The sequence below is a fragment of the Barbus barbus genome, assembly GCF_936440315.1.
Source record: "Barbus barbus genome assembly, chromosome: 40".
Classification (NCBI taxonomy): Eukaryota; Metazoa; Chordata; class Actinopteri; order Cypriniformes; family Cyprinidae; genus Barbus; species Barbus barbus.
In genome coordinates, this window is record NC_136718.1 from 5,063,652 (window position 1) to 5,088,677 (window position 25,026).

General features: G+C 39.2%; 1 protein-coding gene across 4 annotated transcripts in view; it reads left to right on the top strand.

Annotated features, from left to right (window-relative positions):
• The first annotated feature begins 9,292 nt into the window (after positions 1–9,292).
• LOC306859714 (cadherin-like protein 26) overlaps positions 9,293–25,026 on the top strand; it is a 32,542-nt gene continuing 16,808 nt past the window's right edge. For 2 of the 4 annotated variants that reach the window (XM_079400918.1, XM_079400919.1), the window contains exons 1-7: positions 9,293–9,352; positions 15,492–15,614; positions 15,759–15,908; positions 16,018–16,162; positions 17,085–17,257; positions 17,404–17,535; positions 17,651–17,833. In XM_079400918.1, coding sequence (XP_079257044.1) covers positions 9,302–9,352; positions 15,492–15,614; positions 15,759–15,908; positions 16,018–16,162; positions 17,085–17,257; positions 17,404–17,535; positions 17,651–17,833 — 957 coding nt within the window. In that variant the 5' untranslated portion in view covers positions 9,293–9,301. The remainder of the gene's footprint in view (positions 9,353–15,491; positions 15,615–15,758; positions 15,909–16,017; positions 16,163–17,084; positions 17,258–17,403; positions 17,536–17,650; positions 17,834–25,026) is intronic. The other 2 variants (XM_079400920.1, XM_079400921.1) reach the window with 1 other exon arrangement.

Sequence of the window (25,026 nt, forward strand, 5' to 3'; positions counted from 1 at the left end):
ACAATTATTTATGCAGATAGAGTTTGTCCGGGGTTTTCCTGCACTTGCTGCCTTTAGCTATCATATTGTTTTTTTGCACTTCGACTTTGAACTGCAGAATAATTTGTGTATTTAAAGGGACAGTCCAGCCAAAAATGACAATTCTATCATTTATTCATCTTCATGTCTATCCAAACCTATACAGAAGCGTATGTCCACCACAGAATAAAATATATTGCAACTGTGTCCTCACCATTGAACGTTTGTATCTCACAATTCTGGAAATCTTGGAATTCTGGTATTCCTCTCAGAATATATATATATTTTTTTAATTCAATTTTTGAACACCTGACCACATGCTCATGCTGAATTTTGAGCTCATATTTTTGAGGAAAAAAAATAGTCAGAATTGCAAGATTAAAAAAAAGAAGCAATGCCCATTATACACACACACACACACACACACACACACACATATATATATATATATATATATATATATATATATATTCTGTGGCTGAAATAGGCAAAGCTTCCATACAAACCACTTTCTTCTGAAGAGGAACATGAAAAAATGCTTTGGGGGACATTGGAAAACAAAAAGCATTGATTTCCAACAAACCCATTGACTGGACAAAATAAAATATTTATTTTATATTTCATAGAAGAAATAAAATCCTACCATTTTTGAACAATGTGAGGTTGAGTAAATAATGACTGAATGTTAATTTTTCCGTGACTGAGCATGAAAAACAGCAAAAGTGATAAAGAAAAAGCAGAATCTATTTCACAGAGCAATAGGGATAGAAAATGAAAGTAAAGATCTGTCAACAGTGTCTGAGAGTCTGGCAGGTGGCAGTAATGCACTGTTGATCACATTCCTCTTCTGTATTTACTCAAAGGGCCTTTCTTCACCTGGGGTTTTCCACTGTAGGGAAGTTTTCTGAAGAGTGGCTGGAAATCATTTATTACATTACATACAATGCGGTATTCATCTGTTTCTTTCATATTGCTCATTGTATTGTACATAGTTTTTGTTTGTTTCAACCAATGATTTTAAGGACTGATGATATATTTTAAATTCAGTCATCTTGATGGTTTGGGTGCAGGGTGCTGAGGGCCTGAGACGTTGTCTAAAATGTTCACTTTTTCTTTGAGGAACAGTCTCTGTAAACATGTATGTGTAACATTACCCGATTTTTCATTACACTTTACAAAAATATTATGTTATTTTAACTTATAAATAATATACGTTTTGATGTTAATTCACAAACACAATGTTAACACAACTGTTTATTATAAATGTTAAAATTGTATCAGTACATGTCGACTAGATTAATAAATGCTGTAAACGCATTGTTAGTGTATAGTTCATGTTAGCTAACTGTATTGAACGCTATTGTAAAGTGTTAATGAACAGTATGTCATAAAGACAGGAGTCTGAATGATGCTGAATAAATGATGCCGCTTTTTGAGAACTGAATGTTGTTGCTGCTTTTGTGTTTAGTTATTTGTCATGTCTTGTGTTGGTCATTCAAAACTGTAAATCTTTTACGTACAGGGTATATTTGTCAGCGTTGGCTTGTGAGTTAGATGTTAGGTTAGAATTAGTTTGTTGATTATAATGATGAAATAATGAAAGCATGTTGAGGCACACCTCCTCCCAGCCCTTGCGGTCAGATATAGTGAATTATGTATCTAAAATATGTAGATGACATACCCCCTGAGATTTTAATTTAATATTTTAAATTCATGTTTCTGTCGATTAATGGTCACATGGCATGCACATAAAATATTGTTCTTCCAAAACAAACAAAAAAAAGTTTTATTTTAAATGTAATTGATTAATTAATTAATGAATTCATTTTTATTTTACATTGAAAGATTGACCCCAATGAGTTGGCTTCTGGGCAAAATATCTATAATGCTTCCTCGAGTTATAAAGTTCATCTTCTGTTGTCCTCTCAGAAACAAATCCACCTTGTTTAGAGCTGTTTTGGCTTGTAAATGGTCCTTGGTCTGTATATATTTCTGTCCTGATTCAGACAAGATGACTTTGAGAAAAGTTCAAGTTCAAGTTTATTTGTATAGCGCTTTTTACGATACAAATCGTTGCAAAGCAGCTCTACAGGAAATTAAGTTTCCACAATATATTTACATATTGCAGAACCTTAATATATTTAACTTAACTAAAATTTGGTAATTCTGTATGTTGTCTGAGCGTTGGCATCCTCTGAGGGGTTGGCATCATCTTTTCTCAGGTGTTCGGTCATCTCAGATCATTTAAGGGTTGGATCCAGACTGAAGCTTCTGTAATTCCTAGTTACCACGGGATGTTAATCCTGTGACAGAAACCGAGAAACAAATAGAGACATAATCAGCGTAGCTGCTGTTCCATCTAAGCAAAAATGATTTGTTCAACCCAAGCTAAAGAATAATAATAATGTACATTTGATCAGATATAACTGCAGTACAAGATTATAAGATGCATTATGTGAATGCTTGGCTAAAGAGATGTGTCTTTAATCTAGATTTAAACAGAGAGAGTGTGTCTGAACCCCGAACGTTATCAGGAAGGCTATTCCAGAGTTTGGAAGCCAAATGTGAAGAAGCTCTACCTCCTTTAGTGGACTTTGCTATCCTAGGTACTACCAAAAGTCCAGAGTTTTGCGACCTCAGGGAGCGGGTTGGATTATAGCGTGGTAGAAGACAAGTTAGGTACGCAGGTGCTAAACCATTTAGGGCCTTATAGGCAAGTAATAATATTTTGTAAATGATACGGAACTTAATAGGTAGCCAGTGCAGAGACTGTAAAATTGGGGTAATATGATCATATTTTCTTGACCTGGTAAGAACTCTAGCCGCTGCATTTTGGACTATCTGTAGCTTGTTTATTGAAGATGCAGGACAACCAGCTAGCAGTGCATTACAATAGTCCAGTCTAGAGGTCATGAATGCATGAACTAGCTTTTCTGCATCAGAAACAGGTAGCATGTTTCGAAGCTTGGCAATGTTTCTAAGATGGAAGAATGCTGTTCTTGTAACATGGACAAGTTGCTGTGTAATATAACACCCAGATTTTTGACTTTAGAGGACGTAACAGTGCATCCGTCTAGTTGCAAATTGTAATCCAAGAGATTCTGTGTACTGTTTTTTGGTCCAATAAGTAATATCTCTGTCTTATCTGAATTTAATAGGAGGAAATTATTGGTCATCCAATCTTTTACATTTTTTACACAATCTATTATCTTAGATAGTTGAGAAGTTTCATTTGGTCTTGTTGAGATATATAGTTGAGTATCATCAGCATAACAATGAAAACTAATCCTGTATTTTCTAATAATATTACCAAGGGGCAACATGTATATTGAAAATAGCAGAGGACCTAGGACATATCCTTGTGGTACTCCATACTTTACTGGTGATAATTGAGATGACTCCCCATTTAAATGAACAAAGTGGTAGCGATCGAACAGGTAGGATCTAAACCATCTTAAAGCCTGCCCTTGAATACCAGTATAGTTTTGTAATCGATCTATGAGTGTGTCATGCTCTATAGTGTCGAACGCAGCACTAAGATCAAGTAACCCTAGCAATGAGATGCAGCCTTGATCTGAAGCAAGAAGCAAGTCATTTGTAATTTTAACAAGTGCAGTTTCTGTACTATGGTGAGGCCTGAAACCTGACTGAAATTCTTCATAGAGATAATATTTTTGCAAGTAGGAACACAATTGAGCAGAAACAAATTTTTCTAAAATTTTAGATATAAACGGAAGATTTGAAATGGGTCTGTAATTTGCTAGTTCATTAGAATCTAGTTGTGGTTTCTTAATAAGAGGCTTAATAACCACCAGCTTGAATGGTTTTGGGACGTGACCTAAAGATAACGATGAGTTAATAATATTGAGAAGCGGTTCTTCTGCTACAGGTAACAACTCTTTCAGTAGTTTAGTGGGTACAGGATCTAATAAACACGTTGTTATCTATTTTATTAGTAAATAAATTCATAAAGTAATTACTATTAAACTGTGAGGGAATATTTAGATCGGGTGGTGTCTGTTTATTTGTTAGTCTAGCCACTGTGCTAAATAAGAACCTTGGATTGTTTTGGTTATTATCTATGAGTTTGCGGATATGCTCTGCCCTGGCAGCTTTTAGAGCCTGTCTATAGCTGGACATACTGTTTTTCCACGCAATTCTAAAAACTTCCAAGTTAGTTTTTCTCCATTTGCGCTCAAGATTACGAGTTTCTTTCTTGAGAGAATGGGTATAACTGTTGTACCATGGCGCAGTACGTTTTTCTCTAACCTTTTTCAATTTGATGGGGGCAACAGCTTCTAACGCATTAGAGAAGACAGTGCCCATGTTGCTAGTCATTTCGTCTAGTTCATGTGTATTTATGGGTACACAGAGCAGTTGAGATAAATCAGGCAGGTTGTGAATCTGTCTTTGGTGGCTGGAACAATAGTTCTGCCCGGATGATAACTCGGAGCCATATAATTATTATTAGTAATACGCAGCATGCACGATACAAGGAAATGATCAGTAACATCATCACTTTGAGGTACGATATCTATATCGTAAAGATCAATTCCATACGATATAATTAAATCTAGCGTATGATTAAAACGATGAGTGGACCCGGTGACGTTTTGCTTGACTCCAAAAGAGTTTATTAGGTCAGTAAACGCAAGTCCTAATGCATCATTTGTATTATCAACGTGAATGTTAAAATCTCCGACAATTAGCACTTTATCAACATTAACTAATAGATCTAAGAGGAAATCTGCAAATTATTTTAGGAAATCTGTATATGGCCCTGGCGGTCTATACACAGTAGCCAGAGCAAGAGATAGGAGAGATTTATTTTGCATATCTAACAGTGTGACATTAAGTATCTGCTCCAAACCATTCAAAATTTATAACAATTTAAGTTGGAAATGTCATTTTCAGGCCTATACTCAAAAAGTGGAACCGACAGTTAACAGGTTAAGCAGAAGTAGTTCGAATGAGTTAAACCTCCTGTATCCAGTTTTCTGAGTAACATTGAGAATATCACTATATATTGTTGCAACACCGCCGCCACGACCAGTCTGACGGGGCTCATGTTTATAACAGTAGCTTGGTGGAGTAGACTCATTTAGACCAAAATATTCATTTGGTTTCAGCCAGGTTTCAGTCAGACAGAGTACATCAAATTTATTATCTGTGATCATTTCATTTACAATAACTGCTTTGAGTGCGAGTGATCTAATGTTTAGGAGCCCAAGCTTTAAAAATAGTTTTTGTTCATTTATTTTGTGTTTTTCTGGTTTCTAGATCCTGCATTGAATTTATATTTTGATCTCGCTATTCGGGGAACAGACACAGTCTGTATAGATTGGACAACGCAAGTACTTTTAAGTGGGTAGAACAAAAGTCATCATAGCAGTTATTTGAGAATTGGCTTACTAGTCAGATGGAGCGTAGCGTCCTGGTGATGTTGTCCGACAGAAGTTCTGCTCCGACTCTGCTGGGGTGCAGGCCATCAGCACGAAAAAGCCTAGGACGCTCCCAGAAAAGATTCCAGTTATTAACAAAGAGCAGTTTCTGTTCTTTACACCATGACAATAACCATTCGTTTAAAGCAAAAAGTCTACTGAACCTTTCGCTTCCTCGTCGATACGTGGGAAGCGGTCCTGGCACGATGATCGTCGTCGCGGGCGATGTGCTGTGCTTGTTAACTAGTGATAACAAGGCGCTCTGATTGGTTTTGTTTTAGAATGCTATAGGGGATATATTCACACGTTATAGAAACGAAAATGATAGTGTATAAAATTGTTTTTAAGATAGAAAATAGACGATAAAGAATCAACTTGATGGAGCTCAAACTCAAAACACGCAGTCACAAATCAGCGCATGCGTGTCAAGGGCAATCCAACAAGACAAGCTGTCAAAACAATATTATACATAAAGGACTTGTAAGAAAATGGTTCGATGTTAAAAATGCGTTAATGATTTATTTGTTTCTTACAAACTCAAAGCTTTTTGCTTCGCAAGACATTAACTGATGGACTGGAGTGGTGTGGATTATTGTGATGTTTTTATCAGCTGTTTGCACTCTCATTCTGACGGCACCCATTCACTGCAGAGCATTCACTGGTAAATAAGTGATGGATTGCTACATTTCTCCAAATCTGTTCATATGAAGAAACAAACTCATCTACATCGTGCTGAAAAGTTACATTTTTATTTAATTTTTTAAGTTAAATTTACACATTTTTATTTTCCAAGTTTTTGCACGCATATTTTTGAAATAAAATTTAAATTAGGTCAAATCTACTTAACTAAGTTATCTAAAATTTCAAAGGAAATAAGTAAACTTAATGTGGCCAGGTAGAGTTTGATGTGTAATTTCTACTTAATTATTTTAAGTTTACCCTGCAATACTCAAGTACATTTCACTCAATCACAGTTTGTAAACTTTACTCAAACAACATAGCACTGAAATAAAATGCCTATAACCCACGTGGTTAAGTTACAATCACGTATGTAAGCAAGTAGACTGCTCGTTGTTCATTTTAAGGTAATATGTTGACTCAATATAGTTATTAACTGAATAAATACAGAGACCTGAATACTTGGCACATGATACACAATAACGGTGACAATCAGTGAATATACTGCTATAGTGTTTGAGTATGAATGGGTCATTTTGAGTAAAAAATCTCCAGATGTCACAAAACAGCAAGTTACTTAACCTAACAACAAAAGCAACCATAAAACAGTGTAAATGCATCTCGAAAACAGCAAATACATGTACCTTATTAATTATTCATGCCCAAGTGCATGATTATGATGTTGATATTTACTTAAACAATCTTTGTAAAAATAACAAACAATTCCATGTAAAATATACTTATAAGTTCAAACTTTATATTCTACTAGCTTAAATTGAGTACTAATATTGAATTTATTCTTTTAAAATTTTTGCCTGGACTAAATTATTTAATGTATAAATTACTTTTTGTTTTTCTGTAGTATTTACTTCACCACAAAATCATTTGTATCAGTGTGGATGAGAGGGTGAGTAAATATACAGCAAATGTTGATTTTTGTGTGAACTATTCCTTTAATGAAACAAGTTCTGAGAAGTTGTTACAAGTAGCCTGAGCAAACTCTGTTTAGTTAATGTGATACATAAAAAATCACTGGACCATTCAAAACAAGTCAAAATATATCACCAAAAAAAAAAAAAACACAGATGGAAGTTGCTAAATGAACTTTTAAACCCACCCCGGTCAGTTCTGATATAATAATTATAAAAGAAAACTACAAGATTAAATCGAGGTGTGCAGTGGCTTCTGGTGTGAATGTGTGTGGGTTTCACTTCACCCAGCAATGAACATTTCTGTCATTTATTCACCCAGAAGTCTTTCTTTTTTCTTTGGAATAAATAATTAGTGTTCCACAGAAGAAAGTCACACATGCTAAAAAATACATGATGACGTTAAATGTAATAGAAAATCATATATTTGTTTCTGTTTCCACAAAACATTGCCAAACTCTTGTCACAATGTTTGTATTTCTCAGTTCAGTTCACTGTGCCATAAGATATGAGATAAGACTTCCCAATATAAAACGATAGGAATGGTTGCGTGTGTGAGAGACGCTGACAAACTGGTTCTGCTTTTTTCTTCGGTAGCCTTTACCTTTTTCAAGATCATTTTTCACGGTTAAATAAAAATACCTGTTTTATGGTGAATGCATGGATGAATTTGAATATTTGGAATAGTTTTTTCAAAACAAACAGGGTAAAAATAGTGGTTAGCCAGAAACCTGTGGTTCATGGTGCAAGGGACCTAATAAGAATGTAATCTAAACAAAAAAAGCCTATGGCATCTATTTCTGCTGATTTATTATTTAATTATTAAAGTAATTGTTCTTTGTACTGGTAGCCTGTTTCCTGACATATATAACACATTCCTTAAACAGACATAAAGTATGTGCATATAATAAAAGTGTTTTGACTTGTTTGTTGCTCTTTTTTTTAGTTTCCATGAATAGTTGGTTAATCAATTTCTGCTTTGCATTTTAAGAAGAAGCCCTTCACCTTACCACACCACATCACCTCCCCACAACGATACTGCATCCTTTATTTCAACACATTCAGGTGCTGTTGCTTTATCCACATTAGTCATGCGTAGTTTTAAATGTTAGCTTTTCTGTGTGATGATCCTGTCTGTGTAATTAAGCATCTCCTGTAGGAAACAACTGGATGGTTTACTTAATTTAATTCATTAATATACTACAGAATATATATATTACATAAATAATGCTACCTGTGTGTAAAATCAATTCTGTATCAAAAGTGGGGACTCTGAAAAAAGTGAAATAACCATGTCATTTATTTAAAGTGCATTTTTATATTGGTCAAAAATATAATACAACATTCAAAGAAACATTTCTTTTTTACACGTTCAACTTCCTTTAGTGCGTAATGTTGCTGTTTCTGTGTATTTTGGCCTTTTACAATTGAATTTTACCATAAAAAAGCTACATTTGAGAAAAACTAATACATTTTACTTTTTTGTCAAAAACATAATTTATTTATAATAATAATTTATGCATGGCCAATTTTTTTGGCCACAAATTAACGAGATTAGAACAAGGGAACAAATTAGTATAACATTGCCACAATTTAACTAAAATGGAGGAAAATAATCTTAATTTGTGGCCATGATTTTTTTTCTGCATGTTATAAGTTCATGTAAGCTCTGTATAATTAATATTTTTTCCACTATTTATTCTTTATTCATTTTGAAGTCATTATTCATGCCTTTCTGTATAGTGTAAATGTAAAAGTATCTCTCTTTCTTTTAACTTCTAAACGACTAGCTACATATTGCACCCCATCTATTGGGTTATTATTGTTAACTAAAACAAAAACGATAAAACATTGTCATTACATGAAACAAAATAAACATTAAAATAATATATATATATATATATATATATATATATATTATTACATTTATGTTATTTTAATTAGGTGTCAGGGCAGCTATTTCATATAATGACTGAAACTAAACAAATTAAAACTAAAAAAATATATATACATTTATTACAAAAACAAAATGACAAAACATAAAATACTAAAATTTTAAATGAAATTAAAATGACAACAGAAAATATGCAAGTAAAATCTATTTCCGAATGCTAACAATAACTAGTAAAGCCTGGCCCCAGTTTCTTCCCACCATCATTTGAATATGCCCTCCCCTCTCTCTCATGTGTCATATGAGCAGCCTGGATTACTGTAAGAGACAGAGGAAACTCAGTGATGATCTGCTTCAGCATGAGGACCCTTCCTGTCAGCTTTCTGCTGCTGCTGGTGAGTTAAAGCTCTCTGTGATGTGATACACTAGATCCGCTCGCACCGCCTCATGTTTCTTTGCTCAGATTTCTGGACAACAGCCGTTTATGTTGCAGGAACTAAGTCTGTCATACTGTATAAAGCCAGCTTTATCAACAATAGGCTACAGAAGCTTTGCTTTCCATTGAATGATTAGCTGATGTGATTGTTTGTCATGCGTCAGATAGTAAGAACTGTAAAGGAAGAGCATGCTTGAAGAGTTTTGTTAAATTGGATTTATGGTACAGCCATTAGAGGTGTGGATGAAAGGGACTTTCATTCCTCTAAATCTTCTGGGTCATGACACAAGAACATTAGTATGCACTTTAAGAAATGTTTGCATTGTAAGCTCATGCCTTAAAGCTCCTGTCTACTCTCATATATGCTTATTATTAATAAATAATAAATAATTATGTGAATTGAGTCAAAATGCACTGGCAGTATAATTATTGTATATAGTATTCTTCACAGTCCACACAGTTGTGAGCTTAATTTTTCAAGAATTGACATGTTGATGTGGTTTGCAAACGTATATGTCCTCAAGCATTCTAAGAAACATATACATCACAAAAAAACTTGATTTATTACTATGAATGCTGGCCAGAAAATACATATCTTGTTTTTTTTTGGTTTTGTTTTTCTATGGAAAACGCCTAGATATTGACTTGGCAGTGGTTCTAAAGTTTTAAAGTTTTGCCATCAGAAGTAACTAATTCGCTTTTAACCTCATTAACCGATACGACAAATATTCAACTTCGAAAGGATACTTTGTATCGTATTTTCAGCAGCTGGACCGCAGATGTGTGGACTTCTGTTAAGCGGCATGTCAATGTAGACTAGAACCTCATGCTATCATTCCACGATCAAAATTACATTAGGTTTTTAGTTAATCATACCAAATTACTGTGGGAAAACAAATGAGTCAATTAAAATTAAATCATAAATAATCAGACTAAATGAAGGGAATTTCACCCTGACATTGCGAATAAAATATCTTTATGTGACATTATTTATTCTCTTTTTTGATGATAAAATCAAGTATAAACAATGTATGTCTATGCAGTGAAAACTATATTTAATTAACCTGATTATGATGAATATTAACCTAATTGTTTTGTCAAAATCTTGCCTTGTTTTTATCCAGTAAATTGCTCTACATGCTTTCATCTCGCTTGTGATTCTTTTGATGTTTGAGAGTATGTGGACCTTCTTCAAGCTCTTACTTTCTGTCAAAATCTTCTCAGCAAAGTATTTATATTTAAACGTTTCAAATTTAAAACCATCTTCACTGGAAAATAAATAAATAATATAATAATAATACATAAAAAAGAAAGGTAGGGTTAGGTCAATAGTAGTACATTATTGTAGTTTACAAGTCTTTTTTACTTCAAAAGTTTTTATTTAATTCAATGCGTTACTTGCTGTTTCTTTTTTTTGGGGGGGGGGGGGGGGGGGTTGTCAAATTTACTAGCAATTTTAGAGTGCAAATTAAAAGTAAATCCTACATATACTATATATATATAATGGACTAAAAGTATACTTCCTTACCATGTGCTAACTTGCCCAGCCTGTCCTGTACCCAGGAACTGTGCAGTGATGTGTAAAGTTGGCAGGTAAACACTTTGATAACACCCTCTGATAACAGGCTGTCATTACTGGAAATAGGTGTGCCTTGAGTCAGAATACTTCTCTTCATTTACTGTCCAACACTGTGTCCAAAGAATATAATTAATGTTGCATTACTTAAGCATTACATTAAGCATCTCCTGTAGGAAAGTATATATGTATGTAATATATATATATATATATTACATAAATAATGCTACCTGTGTGTAAAATCAATTCTGTATCAAAAGTTGGGACTCTGAAAAAAGTGAAATAACCATGTCATTTTTTTAAAGTACATTTTTATATTGGTCAAAAATATAATACAAAATTCAAAGAAACATTTCTTCTTTCTTTTTTACATTTTCAACTTCCTTTAGTGCGTAATGTTGCTGTTTCTGTGTATTTTGGACTTTTACAATTGAATTTTACCATAAAAAAAGCTACATTTGAGAAAAACTAATACATTTTACTTTTTTGTCAAAAACATAATTTATAATAATTTATGCATGGCCAATTTTTTTGGCCACAAATTAACGAGATTAGAACAAGGGAACAAATTAGTATAACATTGCTACAATTTAACTAAAATGGAGGAAAATAATCTTAATTTGTGGCCATGATTTTTTTCTGCATGTTATAAATTCATGTAAGCTCTGTATAATTAATATTTTTTCCACTATTTATTCTTTATTCATTTTGAAGTCATTATTCATGCCTTTCTGTATAGTGTAAATGTAAAACTATCTCTCTTTCTTTTAACTTCTAAACGACTAGCTACATATTGCACCCCATCTATTGGGTTATTATTGTTAACTAAAACAAAAACGATAAAACATTGTCATTACATGAAACAAAATAAACATTAAAAAAACAAAAATAAATATATATATATACACACAAACATATATATATATATATAGTAGCGGGCTGAAGAATCACACGACAAACTGAAGTGCAATAAAGACCCCGGAGGGTGTGTTTATTGAACAGAAATAAAGATAGGTGAAAAGTCCCAACGTGTCTGGTGTCCTTCTTCAGTGCGCGGTGGTCCGATTTGCCGGCCAGCTGAGTGCAGGGTGATCCGTGGTCTGTGCTCAGGTGGCGGCCTGGACGATCAGCTGCTTTCTGTAGGGACAGAGACAACATTAAGGAGACTTGTCTGGAGTCGTTGCTCACTGAACTGTTCTCTCTTGCGGCTTTTGTAGCTCTCTCCTAAGTGGCCGCAGCTGGGATCGATCAGCCCGCGGTGATTGTGAGCAGGTGAATCTCCTCCGTTTCCAGGGCGACGCTGATAGGTGCCCGGGACACGTGTCACCCCCCCTCCCCCGAGCGAGGGGGGAGGTGGGGGCCAGAGGAGGGGAAAACTCTGACCGACCTGCGAAAGCTGCCCAAAGACGGGAGAGTCCGTCCGCGTTGGCGGTCCCTGCCCGGTGGCGCACGTCAAAGTGGAAGTCCTGGAGCGCCAGGAACCACCGGGTCACACGAGCGTTCATGTCTTTAGCCCGGGCCATCCACTGCAACGGGGCATGGTCGGTGACAAGGGTGAACTTCCGGCCTAGGAGATAGTACTTCAGCTCCAGGAATGCCTACTTGACGGCCAACGCCTCCTTCTCCACTGCTGCGTACCGTCGTTCCGCTGGGGACAGCTTTCGGCTGATGTAAATCACCAGGTGTTCCACACCGTCCTGCACCTGCGACAGCACGGCTCCCAACCCGGTGTCGGAAGCGTCCGTCTGTAACAAGAAGGGACAGTTAAAGTCGGGAGCGCGCAGTACCGGCTCTGAGGTGTGCGCCGCCTTCACCCTTTCAAAAGCGTCCTCCTCGCTGGGACCCCACTTCACTCTCTCCGGCTGTCCCTTCTTGGTCAGGTCGGTCAGGGGCGTTGCTAAGGAGGAGAAGTTAGGTATAAAACATCTATAATATCCCGCCAACCCCAAAAAGGCCCGTACCTGTGATTTAGTGGTGGGTCGCTGGGCCGAGAGGATTGCTGCCACCTTTTTCTCTTGCGGCCGGATCAGGCCTCGGCCTACCTGGAATCTGAGGTATTTTGCTTCGGGAAGGGCCAGGTGGCATTTCTTGGGGTTGGCGGTGAGCCCAGCCCGTCGCAGCTCGAGAAGCACCCTCCGAAGCTTTTCCAGATGATCCTCCCAGGTCTCCGAGTGGATGACTACATCGTCTAAATAGGCCGCCGCGTACGCCTGGTGGGGCCTCAGCAGAATGTCCATCATCCGTTGAAAGGTGGCTGGGGCCCCGTGCAGCCCGAAGGGGAGAACCCGGTAGTGCCAGTGGCCACTGGGAGTGGAGAAGGCGGTCTTTGGTTTAGATCCATTCCTATCCGCTCGAAGGGCACCTCGATGATGGGAAGTGGAATCAGCGGCGATGGGGGAGGAGTCTGTGGCGACGTCCGCTGACAGTCCGGGCACGCTTGGCAGAACCGTTTCACTTCTGCATCCAGACCGGGCCAGTGAAACCGGTCTCTGATTCGCTGGGCAGTGTTCTGAGCCCCCAGGTGGCCGGCCATGGGATGGGAAAGGGCTAACTCCATTATGGCCTCGGTCTTGGTGCGTGGCACTACCAGCAGTTTCACCTCCTCCTCCCTTCGCTGTGCGATACAGTACAGCAGGCCATTTTGGACTATGAAGTGCGGGGTCGGGTGAGGTGGCGGTTGAACATCTTTTCCTTCGACCACTCTCACCTGCTTCCAGCAGTGTTTCAGCCGCTCATCCTCAAGCTGTTCCTTCGCGAAGGCTCCCCCCCCCCCAACCTGTTGGAAGACATCAAAGAAAAGGTCAGAAGCTTGGGGGGTTGACTCACCCTCTCTGGTGCTCTCTGAGGCTAGGAGGGCGGGGCGTCGTCGGGGTCCTCGGCTGGCTCTTTTCCTTCGGCGGTTTCCGGCGGGGCTGGCAGGCTGTGACGTCGCGGCAAGCAGCTGTTCGAACCCTGGCCAGTCTCTTCCCAGAAGCACGGGAATCGGTAGGTCCTCCACTAAACCTACTTCAATAGGCCAGGTGCCTGGGCTCGCGGAGACGGTGATGAGGCAGGTTGGTACATGTCGAGTGTCGCCGTGCACACACGTCACAGGTAAACGGGCTTTGGCTCCTGCCCGTGGTGGAAATAAGGAGGCCTGGACCAAGCTCACCGCACTTCCTGAATCCAGCAGGGCCCTATATGGTCGGCTCTTGGTGCACGGCGCAGCCTGCCAGCCAGGTACGATTGGGCGAACGTGGGGGCTCAGTGGGCATTGGCTCATCCTCGGGGCCGGGAACCGCTGGCCTGCTGACTGTGCGCTGGGTGCCCTCCGGCGCGCGTCGCTCCTGATACACCCTCCGGGGAAAAGGCAGCGCTCGCTCCCCAGCCTCCCGTCGCTGTGTGGCCTCCGCGAGCTCGATGGACTCGACCAGCTCTCCAATCTGTTGTGGAATCCAAAACAGAGAAAAAGGAAAAAATTGTGAGTTCGGGGTTCGTGTGATTGTCGGTGATTCTTCAGCAATCTGCCCGCATTCTCCACCAGTGTAGCGGGCTGAAGAATCACACGACAAACTGAAGTGCAATAAAGACCCCGGAGGGTGTGTTTATTGAACAGAAATAAAGATAGGTGAAAAGTCCCAACGTGTCTGGTGTTCTTCTTCAGTGCGCGGTGGTCCGATTTGCCAGCCGGCTGAGTGCAGGGTGATCCGTGGTCTGTGCTCGGGTGGCGGGCTGGACGATCAGCTGCTTTCTGTAGGGACAGAGACAACATTAAGGAGACTTGTCTGGAGTCGTTGCTCACCGAACTGTTCTCTCTTGCAGCTTTTGTAGCTCTCTCCTAAGTGGCCGCAGCTGGGATCAATCAGCCCGCGGTGATTGTGAGCAGGTGAATCTCCTCCGTTTCCAGGGCGACGCTGATAGGTGCCCAGGATACGTGTCACAATATATATATATATATATATATTATTACATTTATGTTATTTTAATTAGGTATCAGGGCAGCTATTTCATATAATGACTGAAACTAAATAAATTAAAACTAAAACTTAATAAAACACTTATATATATACATTTATTACAAAAACAAAATGACAAAACATTTTTTTTTTGTCAAATTTACTAGCAATTTTAGAGTGCAAATTAAAAGTAAATCCTACATATTGCCACAAAACCATTCAAATTTGGTTCTTTGACTTTCGTATGATGTTACCAAATTATTTTTTAGCTGCTGGTAGCCATTGACTTCCACAGGATGGGAAAAAAAATTAAATAAAAAATAATGTAAGTCAATGACTACCGTCAACCAACATTCTTCAAATGTTTTAAATAATATTTTGTATTGTTTTCATATTGTTTTCATTGAAATTAAGTACAATTTCACAATAATTATGGGTGCTGTAATTATTATTATTATTATTATTTTTTGCAGTTCACATAAAACTCAAAATCTCACAGGCTTCTCTGTGATATGGACATGTTTTGGCCAGATTCACACATTGACTTAACTTTTGTAACATAACATACTGTCTTCTTTTCAACTCAGTCTGTCTGGAGCGTGTGTGTATGGGCTGACAGTGGGAGGATACGACAGAAGCGTGCATGGATCATTGATTCGTTTACTATTGAGGAAGAATACCCCGGTCCGTTTCCATATAAAATAGGCAAGGTGAGCGGCATCACAACAGTCACTACTTTCAGCTATAGAGCTCATTCAACTCAGTTTTATCTGAATATGTTTCACATTACAGGTTAAATTGCTGAATATGATGATTATGTGAACATTTCAGTGTGTATGTTGTCTGTGTTTCAGGTTGAACTTGATAGGTCTTATTTAGTAAATTACATATTACATGGTGATGGTGTGGATAAAGATCCAAAGAATATTCTCAGCATTGAAAAATCAGGTTACGTTTTAGTACATCGAAGGCTGGACTATGAAAGCGGCTCTAAAATTCTCCGTGTAAGTAGGCCTACTCCTTAAGAGCGTGGTATGCATTGCATAACAGCATTGAAATTCATTTATTGCAAGAAAGGTCGGTATAATTAAAATTCACTGAACTCAATTTCAGTTGACATTTGAAGCAAGAAATCAATCCAATAATGAAGTGGATACAAAACTTGCGCTTGAGATCAAAATACTGGACATAAATGACAACGCACCAAAATTTAAAAAGTCAGTCTATGAAGTGACTGTGGACGAGTCACATGATCAAGGTAATCCATACATTACTTCACTATTCCATTTATGAAACAATAGACACAAAACAGATCGTTCCATCATTACTCACCCTCATGTCATTGAACTCCACAATGCTGTTATTTTTCTCTTAATAACATTAAAGTAAAAAAAATTTTATTATTATTATAATTTCTACACACTGCACAGGCTTTTGCAACTGCCCTTACTCTTAAAAAAAAATAGTTCATCACAATATGAAAATTTACATACTCTCATGTGGATCCAAAAGACTTTTGTTAATCTTGGAAACACCACTGATCACTGCACAAGTGAAATTAAAGCTCAAACATGCTTGTGCAAGAACCAGTGAGCTTTGTTCTTAGTTGTGACACAAATATGTTTGAGCTATATTTATAAAATACCATATTAGATGTGCTCTGTGTATGTGCCTGATCAATGCTTAAATGGGAATAAAAGCCTAAACTAAACACGCTCATCATATGAAGTAATCACATCTCTCCCAAACGTCTGTATTAAACTGCTCAATTCATGGATTACTTTTATAATGTCTTTATGTACATTTTGAAATGGCAGCATTTTGGTGTAAATTGGGACAGAAATCTGAAGTTTCAATAAGGATATCTTCATATGTGTTTTGAACAAAAGCCTTATGGGTTTAGAATGACACAAGACTAATTTTGGGGTTAAATATCCCTTTAACTGCAGGCAAACACATGATTAATTAATAAAACTATGGACTTTGAGGAAGATTTCAATTACTTTTATTTTGGTCAGTTTCTCACATCCATTGAATATGTGTTTTTTGAGCTTAATGGCCACTGGTCACCATAAACTGTTGTTGAACAGCAAGGGCCGCAAAATGATTCTTAAAAATATTACAGTATACTTTTCTACAGGAAGAATAACAATAACAGTATTTTCTCAATATGTATCAAGGCAAGGAAGTACTGACTGTACTGGCTTCTGATCAGGATGATTCAAGTACAAACAATGGAACATTTGTTTTCACAATCAAGTCTGTCACACCAAAGACAGATAATGTTGAATTTTATATTCAGCAGCAAAAAGAATCTGGGACAATTTATTTCAAGGGGTGTTTGGACTATGAGGTATGAACGTAATTGTATTAATTCACTATTTTTGTACCTTTGATACATCTGTTATTCCATGCAGACAACACGTCTTGCTTCATGTGCTTTATAAATATTTCTCTATTCCTACCCAAGAGATGTTCTGCTAAATTAATATTTTCCAGAAAGCTCAGACATATAAAATTCTTGTTGAAGCAAAGGACAAAGGGGAAAAGATATGTTTATCAAGTACAAGTACACTGATAATCAATGTTTCTGATAATAACAACAATCTTCCAGAGTTCTCTGGCAAAACAGTAAGTTTCATAGTGAATTGTTGGATTACAGGTTTTTATGCTTGTGATATTCTTGGTTCTTGGATAATGGCAAGTTAGACATACTTTCCAGTGAAACCCAATGAAATATTTTTAGGGACCAGGGAAGGTCAAGGAGAGAGAAACTGGGGTTGAAGTTCTGCGACTGCAAGTAACAGACAAAGACGTCCGTGGTTCAAAGGCTTGGAAAGCCAAATACACAATCCACGGAGATAAAAATGAAATATTCGAAATAGAAACAGACCCTGTTACGAATGAAGGGATTTTAACAGTTGTTAAGGTAGGTTGATGTTTTGTTTTGTTTTGTTTTCGCCAACCTGTCAAAAGGTTGAGTCCGTGTTGCTGGTTATGATGCTCTAGAATCAGTGTTTACACAGAAATGCCTTTATAGTTGCCTCTGCACAAAGCACATTCTCACTCCCAACTTGTCACATAATGACCCTTGACCTTTGGTGTGACCTTTGGTGTCACCTTTTGACCTCTTTTGTTTTTTGACATACAGGGTCCTCCATTGCTTTAAATAAGAAACCGTTGATGTTAATATGCAGATACAAAAGGCATTTGGAATTTAATCGTCATGATTAACTTATATATTGGGTAATAATTTTGCCATTATTGCATATACACTATATTGCCAAAAGTATTGGGTCACCCCCTTCTAATTGTAACCCCTAGGGGCCCTTTGTAACCGCTCACAAGTTGATAACCAACAATCTAAATATTAGATGTCTACAAGCAGGCTATCCCAATAAAGGGAAATAAGAGGATAAAGAGGGACTGGAGTATTAAAAAAAACAATTTATTTTATTTCTCAAATTAGACATACACATGAAACAGACGTTAGGCCTCTGGACAAATTCAACAACGGGGGCAACAAAGTGCAAAATCAAGATGTTTAAATAACACAATAAAAATTCAGCAAAACTTAAACTCAGAATAAATAAGGCACATCACAAGTCACATGCACAAAAAGAACACAAAAAGTTACACTCAGTAAATCAGTGGCCACACAACAAAGTTGTTACCCCCCAAGATATTGTACCAACCCAATGGCCTAAAATACAAACATTACATACACAAAACATACAACCACACGCACAAGGGAGAGGCTGAGGGGCAACACAGTGGGCCTCCCTCCCACACCCACACTGAATACTAAAAACAAGGCACAGGAAAAACAGTGGTCAAGATGGCATATAACGACCCTCCTGCAAAGAAAACAATTACAATATCATACAAATAATTATACGGGTCAAATCAAAGCTATGCCTAATTTGTAGCCTGTGCATCAATGGGCTAAAAATTACTTAAACCGTAAAAGGTATTCCCTTAAATATCAACAGTCGGAACAGGGCAAGGTGCTAAAGTAGCCTACATTACCAACCTGTATGAACGCAGACCACAGCGTCCAGCCAAGAGCTTGTTTGGCAATACTGTAGCGTTCACTTTATTATGTCTGGTTTTTACTCGTACATTCCCAAGCCAAACTATAATACAGACATGGCAAATCAACATGACTATAAGAACAAGCGTTCCGTGACGAAGATGTACACACGTGAGGGAGAAAGGAAGCCAGTGAACTTACATTCTCCGTACAACAATCAGCACTCGGCAAACTTGTAGTGGTCACACTCTGAACCAGTAACTACTATAAACAGAACACGAATCAATGAAGACTCATTACGGCCAGTGCCTAAAAAAAACTGAACGCTGCTTCTAAGTAAAAGCAGAAAACTTACATTTTCGTTGAACCACGCAGACACCATTCCTAGCCAATGAGGGCTCGTGAAGACAAGGAGCTGGATGTAACCACGGCACCGAATAACCGCACAAACACCAAGCCGAGCTACAAAACAATGCAATAGTCTGAATCAAATCAGATCCATGTTTTCACAAGGAGGCCAAAATACATTTAAGCATGAACTCACATCAACTCGTACAACAAATCAAGAGTCCAAGAAACCAAGAGTCTGTAGCACAACACTAATCAGAGAAACCGCCAGCTTGCTGGATTTAAAGGTGCAGCGCCAAACAGCCACCACCTGATTCAATCAAAAGGTGCAGCGCCAAACAGCCACCACCTGGTTCAATCAAGGCGCAATTCCCGCTGCCTACGTCCTACCCGCTACATAATGAACATATTTGACTACTTTAGTCATTTCTATGAGTACAAATCTTAATGTTTAAGCATATAATGATATTCTAGGGAATTGCGTGCTTCTAATTTTATAGCAACAGTTTGGACAGGACCCTTTTCTATTCTAACATGACAGTGCCTCTGTGTATAAGGCACAGTTCAAAAAGACATGATTGATTGAGTCCGTGTGGAAGAACTTGACTGGTCTGCAGAAAGTCAAGGCCTGATCCCAGCTGAACACCTCTGGTGTGATTTTATATGCAGACCTTGAGCCAAAAACTCATCACCAAACACCAATGACTTGTACATATACTATATTTGGCAAAACTACTGTGACACCCCCTTCTTTAGAACAGAAAAAGGCACTAACAAAACTGTGGCAACAAAGATGAAAACATAGTTCATGTTTTTAAAAATTGTATTTCAATCTCTATTGAAACAGTTTTGAAAGTGTCTAAAATGACTGTACCCATATGTACAAGTCATTGGTGTTTGGTGACGAGTTTTTGGAAAGCCAAAAACATTAGTAATTGAAGTAGTAATGACTGCCTATTTTTGCAAAAATAAGTTTCATGGCCGGTAAAAAAAATTTTTGGCCGGTAAATTTTATCACATCACCTAAACTAAACACGCTCATCAAATGAAGTAATCGCGTCTCTCCAAAACTTCTGTATTAAACTACTCAATTCATGATTACTTTTATAATGTCTTTAGGTACGTTTTGAAAAGGCAATATTTTGGTGTAATTCGGGACAGAAATCTGAGGTTTCAATAAGGATATCTTCATATGTGTTTTGAACAAAAGCCTTATGGGTTTAGAATAATATGAGAGTAATTTTTGGGTTAAATATCCCTTTAACTGCAGGCAAACACATGGTTAATTAATAAATGAACATACCGGATGACGTCAGAGGACATACTGGGCAACCAGTACCTTGTGAACTAAGCCCAGAAGGGTTTGTCGCTGGGAAGACGGCACGAAGATCTTCCCTTCTGGGCCTCCCAGCAGAGCAGGTTCAGTGAGGATATCCTTGTCGATTTTCCAAATGATAGGGTTAACAATGAGGGCTAGAGGGAGAATCAGCTCGGGATCCACAGTGGAATCAGGTGAGTAGAGATGCGATAGAGCATCGGCCTTGAAGTTGCGGCTTCCCGGTCGTTAGGTAATGGTGAATTCAAAAAGAATAAGGCCCAGCGAGCCTGTCTGGGGTTGAGCCTCTTGGCTTCACGGAGGTATTGGAGGTTCTTGTGGTCAGTGATGACCGTGAAAGGGTGGTTAGCTCCCTCAAGCCAGTGCCGCCACTCCTCCAGGGCCAGCTTGATGGCCAACGGCTCTCTTTTCCCAATATCATAATTTTGCTCCGCTGAGGTTAGTTTCTTAGAGAAGAAAGCGCAAGGCTGGAGGCTAGTAGGCTCACCAACCGCTTCAACCACGAATGGTATGTGTGGATTAGGGTGGCGAAGGATGGGGGCCGTGCTGAAAGCGGTCTTGAGTGTTTCAAAGGCTTCCTGGGCGCTGGGATTCCAGGACAGGCATTTGGCCTTCCCGCGAAGCAGGGTGGTGAGCGGGGCTGTGAGCAAACTGAAATCTTTAATGAAGCGACGATAAAAGTTGTCGAATCCTAAAAATCTTTGAAGCTCCTTGACAGATTGAGGGGTTGGCCCTTCCACGACTGCCTTCACCTTCCCTTGGTCCATCTGGATACCCTCTTGACTGATGACATAGCCGAGAAACTGCACGGTGGGGCGATGGAACTCGCATTTCTCTAGCTTCAGGTAAAGGTGGTACTGTCGGAGCTTCTGAAGAACCTGCTTGACGTGTTGGCGATGGTCAGCCAGGTTCTGTGAGTAAATGAGGATGTCGTCAATGTAAACTATCACAAAGCGATGGAGAAACTCCCAGAACACCTCATTCATTAATTCCTGGCCGAAGGGCATCACGAGGTACTTGTAGTGGCCGGAAGGAGGCTGTCTTCCATTCATCGCCTTCCCGGATCCGAACAAGGTTGCACGCACTTCGCAGGTCCAGCTTAGAGAAAATGCGGGCCCCACTGAGTTTCTCTAGTGCGGCGGGACCAAGAGAAGTGGATAGGGGAGCTTGACAGTCTGCAAATTTAGTGCTCGATAAAAGTGCAGGGCCTTAAGCCCCCGTCCTTCTTACCCACGAAGAAGAAACTCGATGCTGCCGGAGAACTGGATGGACGGATGTAACCTTGATTGAGAGCCTCCTGGATGTACTCCTGCATAGCCTTGTGCTCCGGGATGGACAGTGGATATACTCTACCCTTGGGGAGTTTGTATCCAGGCAGCAGATCGATAGCACAGTCCCATGGCCGATGAGGTGGTAATTCGGTGGCTGCCTGCTTGCTGAAAACATCCTGGTACGCCCTATAATCAGATGGAATGGAGGGAGTTGTACTGGGTTCGGGACTCTCAACCCACGTGGAAGCTACCTGAGTGGCAGATGACTGGTGAAGTGGATGAGGAATTCCTTTGAGACAGTGATGGTGACAGAACTCGCTCCAGTGAATTACCTCGCTTGTCTCCTATCTGATCTCTGGGGAATGGATGATGAGCCAAGGGCATCCCAGGATGAGATCCACGGTGGCCTCCTCCAGTACCAGAAATTTGATCTCCTCATGCAAGTTACCGATCCGAAGTCTTAGAGGTGGAGTCTCAAACCTCACACATCCACATCCAAGTGGCTTTCCGTTGATTGTTTCGACTCGGAGCTACCGGGCATGCCGTTGACGGGGCAGATGTAGCCGATCTATGAGGTCTTGGCTGATGAAGTTGCCCGGGTCGACCAGAGCGGAGGCTGCAATGGATTGAACTGGGGTGAGCAGTTGTACATTCAGCACAGTAACCTTGGAAATGATTGGGTCAGTTTGGATTGTACTCACCGCTGGACGTGGAGGTTTAATGGGGCAGGCTTGGATGTAATGTTCAGATGAGGCGCAGTAGAGACACAGCCCAGCCATCCATTAGCGGGCTCGTTTACGGGCGGACAGGCGAGACATGTCTACTTGCATGGGTTCTGGTACTGGGGAACCGTTGGCGGGTGAGGCTGGCTGGAGAACGGCTTCAGCAGGGTGGCAGGCTGATAAGTGTTGAGAGATGTGGTTAGCCTTCTGCATAAAACTCTCTAACCCCACGGTATCGTCATAAATCGCCATCTGGGTGCGGATGCGAATGTCTAATCTCTGACAATAGGCGCTAAGAAAGTCCAACTCGTTCCAACCGCTTGTGTACTCGTGGGTAGAGGAAGTGCCTTGTCGCAGGCGCGGTAACTGGTCTGCCACTGAGAGCGCTTCGGTAGCGCTTCCAAACACCTCCTTAAAATGATTGGTAAATGCTTCATATGAACGCGTCTCAGAGACGAAACGGATCTGCTTGTGTACACAATAATAATCTTTTACATTGCAATCCTTTCATTTTTTTTTTATATTTGCACCCACCTATAGGCGCATATTACTAACATGCCCTTTAAATAAACTAAAACAATTCTGTGCCATTGACTTTAGACCAGGTTTTAGTTGGTCAATGGCGCAATCGTTTTCAGTTGCCTCAAAATAGCAAACACGCCAACAATGCGCTTGAACAAACCTAGTTTTCAGACCAGCACGTTTTCAGGGCCCATGCTATTTAAATACCAATCAAGTGGGGGTATATATGCATTTATTTGTGTTTCACGAGTTCGCACTAACATATAATATGATTGAGCAATTAATAAGCATATTTGGCATGCTGTCCAGAGGGAGGGCTCCGAGCTCGGCATAGAGCCCGAACCCAGCTCTTGAGAAGCTGCTCTCAAAACGCTCTTACGGTACTTTCATGATATACAGTACATCACAGACACAGTCACGTGGTGTTGGCACTTTCTCAAGTTGGCCAAAATTTCTAACCAGCATGCACTGCTTCAAGTCAGCCGCAGATCGGTCTGTGCAGCGCTGCATGAAGTCAAACACACCTATTTTTTTATTGAAAATAAATGCCTTTCTGATCTGGTATGTGATGGGAAAAGGAGTAGCACGAGTTTGACAAAAGGCGAATTCCAACACAGGTCGATCGCGTCAAAAGCACACAGCACACGCCTTTTACTCGCTACACCACTGATACTACAGAAATACATGTGTCTTTTACAGTGCTGTTTATCACAACCAGGCATATTGTTTTTAGATAAACAGTGATAGTTTGTAGTTTGCATGTATATGTATATACGTACATACACAAGTCTTACATTTATAATTACTATTCCCCGCCTCCAGGTCATTCACGCGTTTGAAGATGAAACGTCACATGGAGCGCGTTGCATTCTGGGAAACAATATCCCATGCAGCATCTTCAGATGCAGACATCAAATTTCAGCAAATTTAGCAGATAATCCGGGCATTCCATGCATACAGAAAATTCACATACTATTCACACTATAAACACAGCATACTGCAATATAGTAGGACTTGTATGATAGTATGCCATTCTGAACACAGCTTCTGTACTGATTTCAGTTTACCTGAGTTATATTTAGCAGATTCTGGCAAATATTAGTAGGTCACCCAGGTATTCCATACATACAGAAAATTTGCATACTATGCACAGCATACATACTGGATACTGCAGAAAGAGTAAGAGTAGTATGATAGTATGGCATCTGAAACACAACCTGCTTCACATGCACACTTCAGGCCGCTCCATAGACCACAATGCAACACGATTATGATATCATTGCTTTTAATTTATTCCCACCCCAAACAACTCTATAATATATAAATTTTTTTTTTTTTACATTTATAACAGTTCAAGCATACCTATATAGAATGCTGTACCAATTAAATTAATAAGGGGAAAAAATGTAAACAAAAAAACAACAACTCCATAGAGGATTCTAAGTGATCAAGGGCTTAGTAATCAATGACGTACATCCGAGTAAACGAGACGGAGGGAAATTTGCGAGTGAAGGGCACAAAAAATGGACTGGAACGCAGCAATAGTATCTTTTTGAATGAGATGTGAGCGTGTGAGCGCAGGATAATTTTCCACGATTAAAATCTTGTTTTTTATGGTCAGTTTTTGCAATAAGTACCCGTGACTGCACTTTTATTTGCCTGTTACATGTTTTAAATTTGTTCAGAAGTGGGTAGGTTTTAGATAGGGGTGAGGTTAGGTGCTCCAAAATTTATATAAAATGATTTCTATTTTTACAAATGCATGCAAGTCATGAAATGTGTCTTGGTCTGAAGCATAAGGCAAACAACTCAAAGCAATGGAGTACCCTGCACATTGAAAAGTGATGCTAAATGGGTTCCTGACCAAGTGTCAATGTGTGACGGATTGCT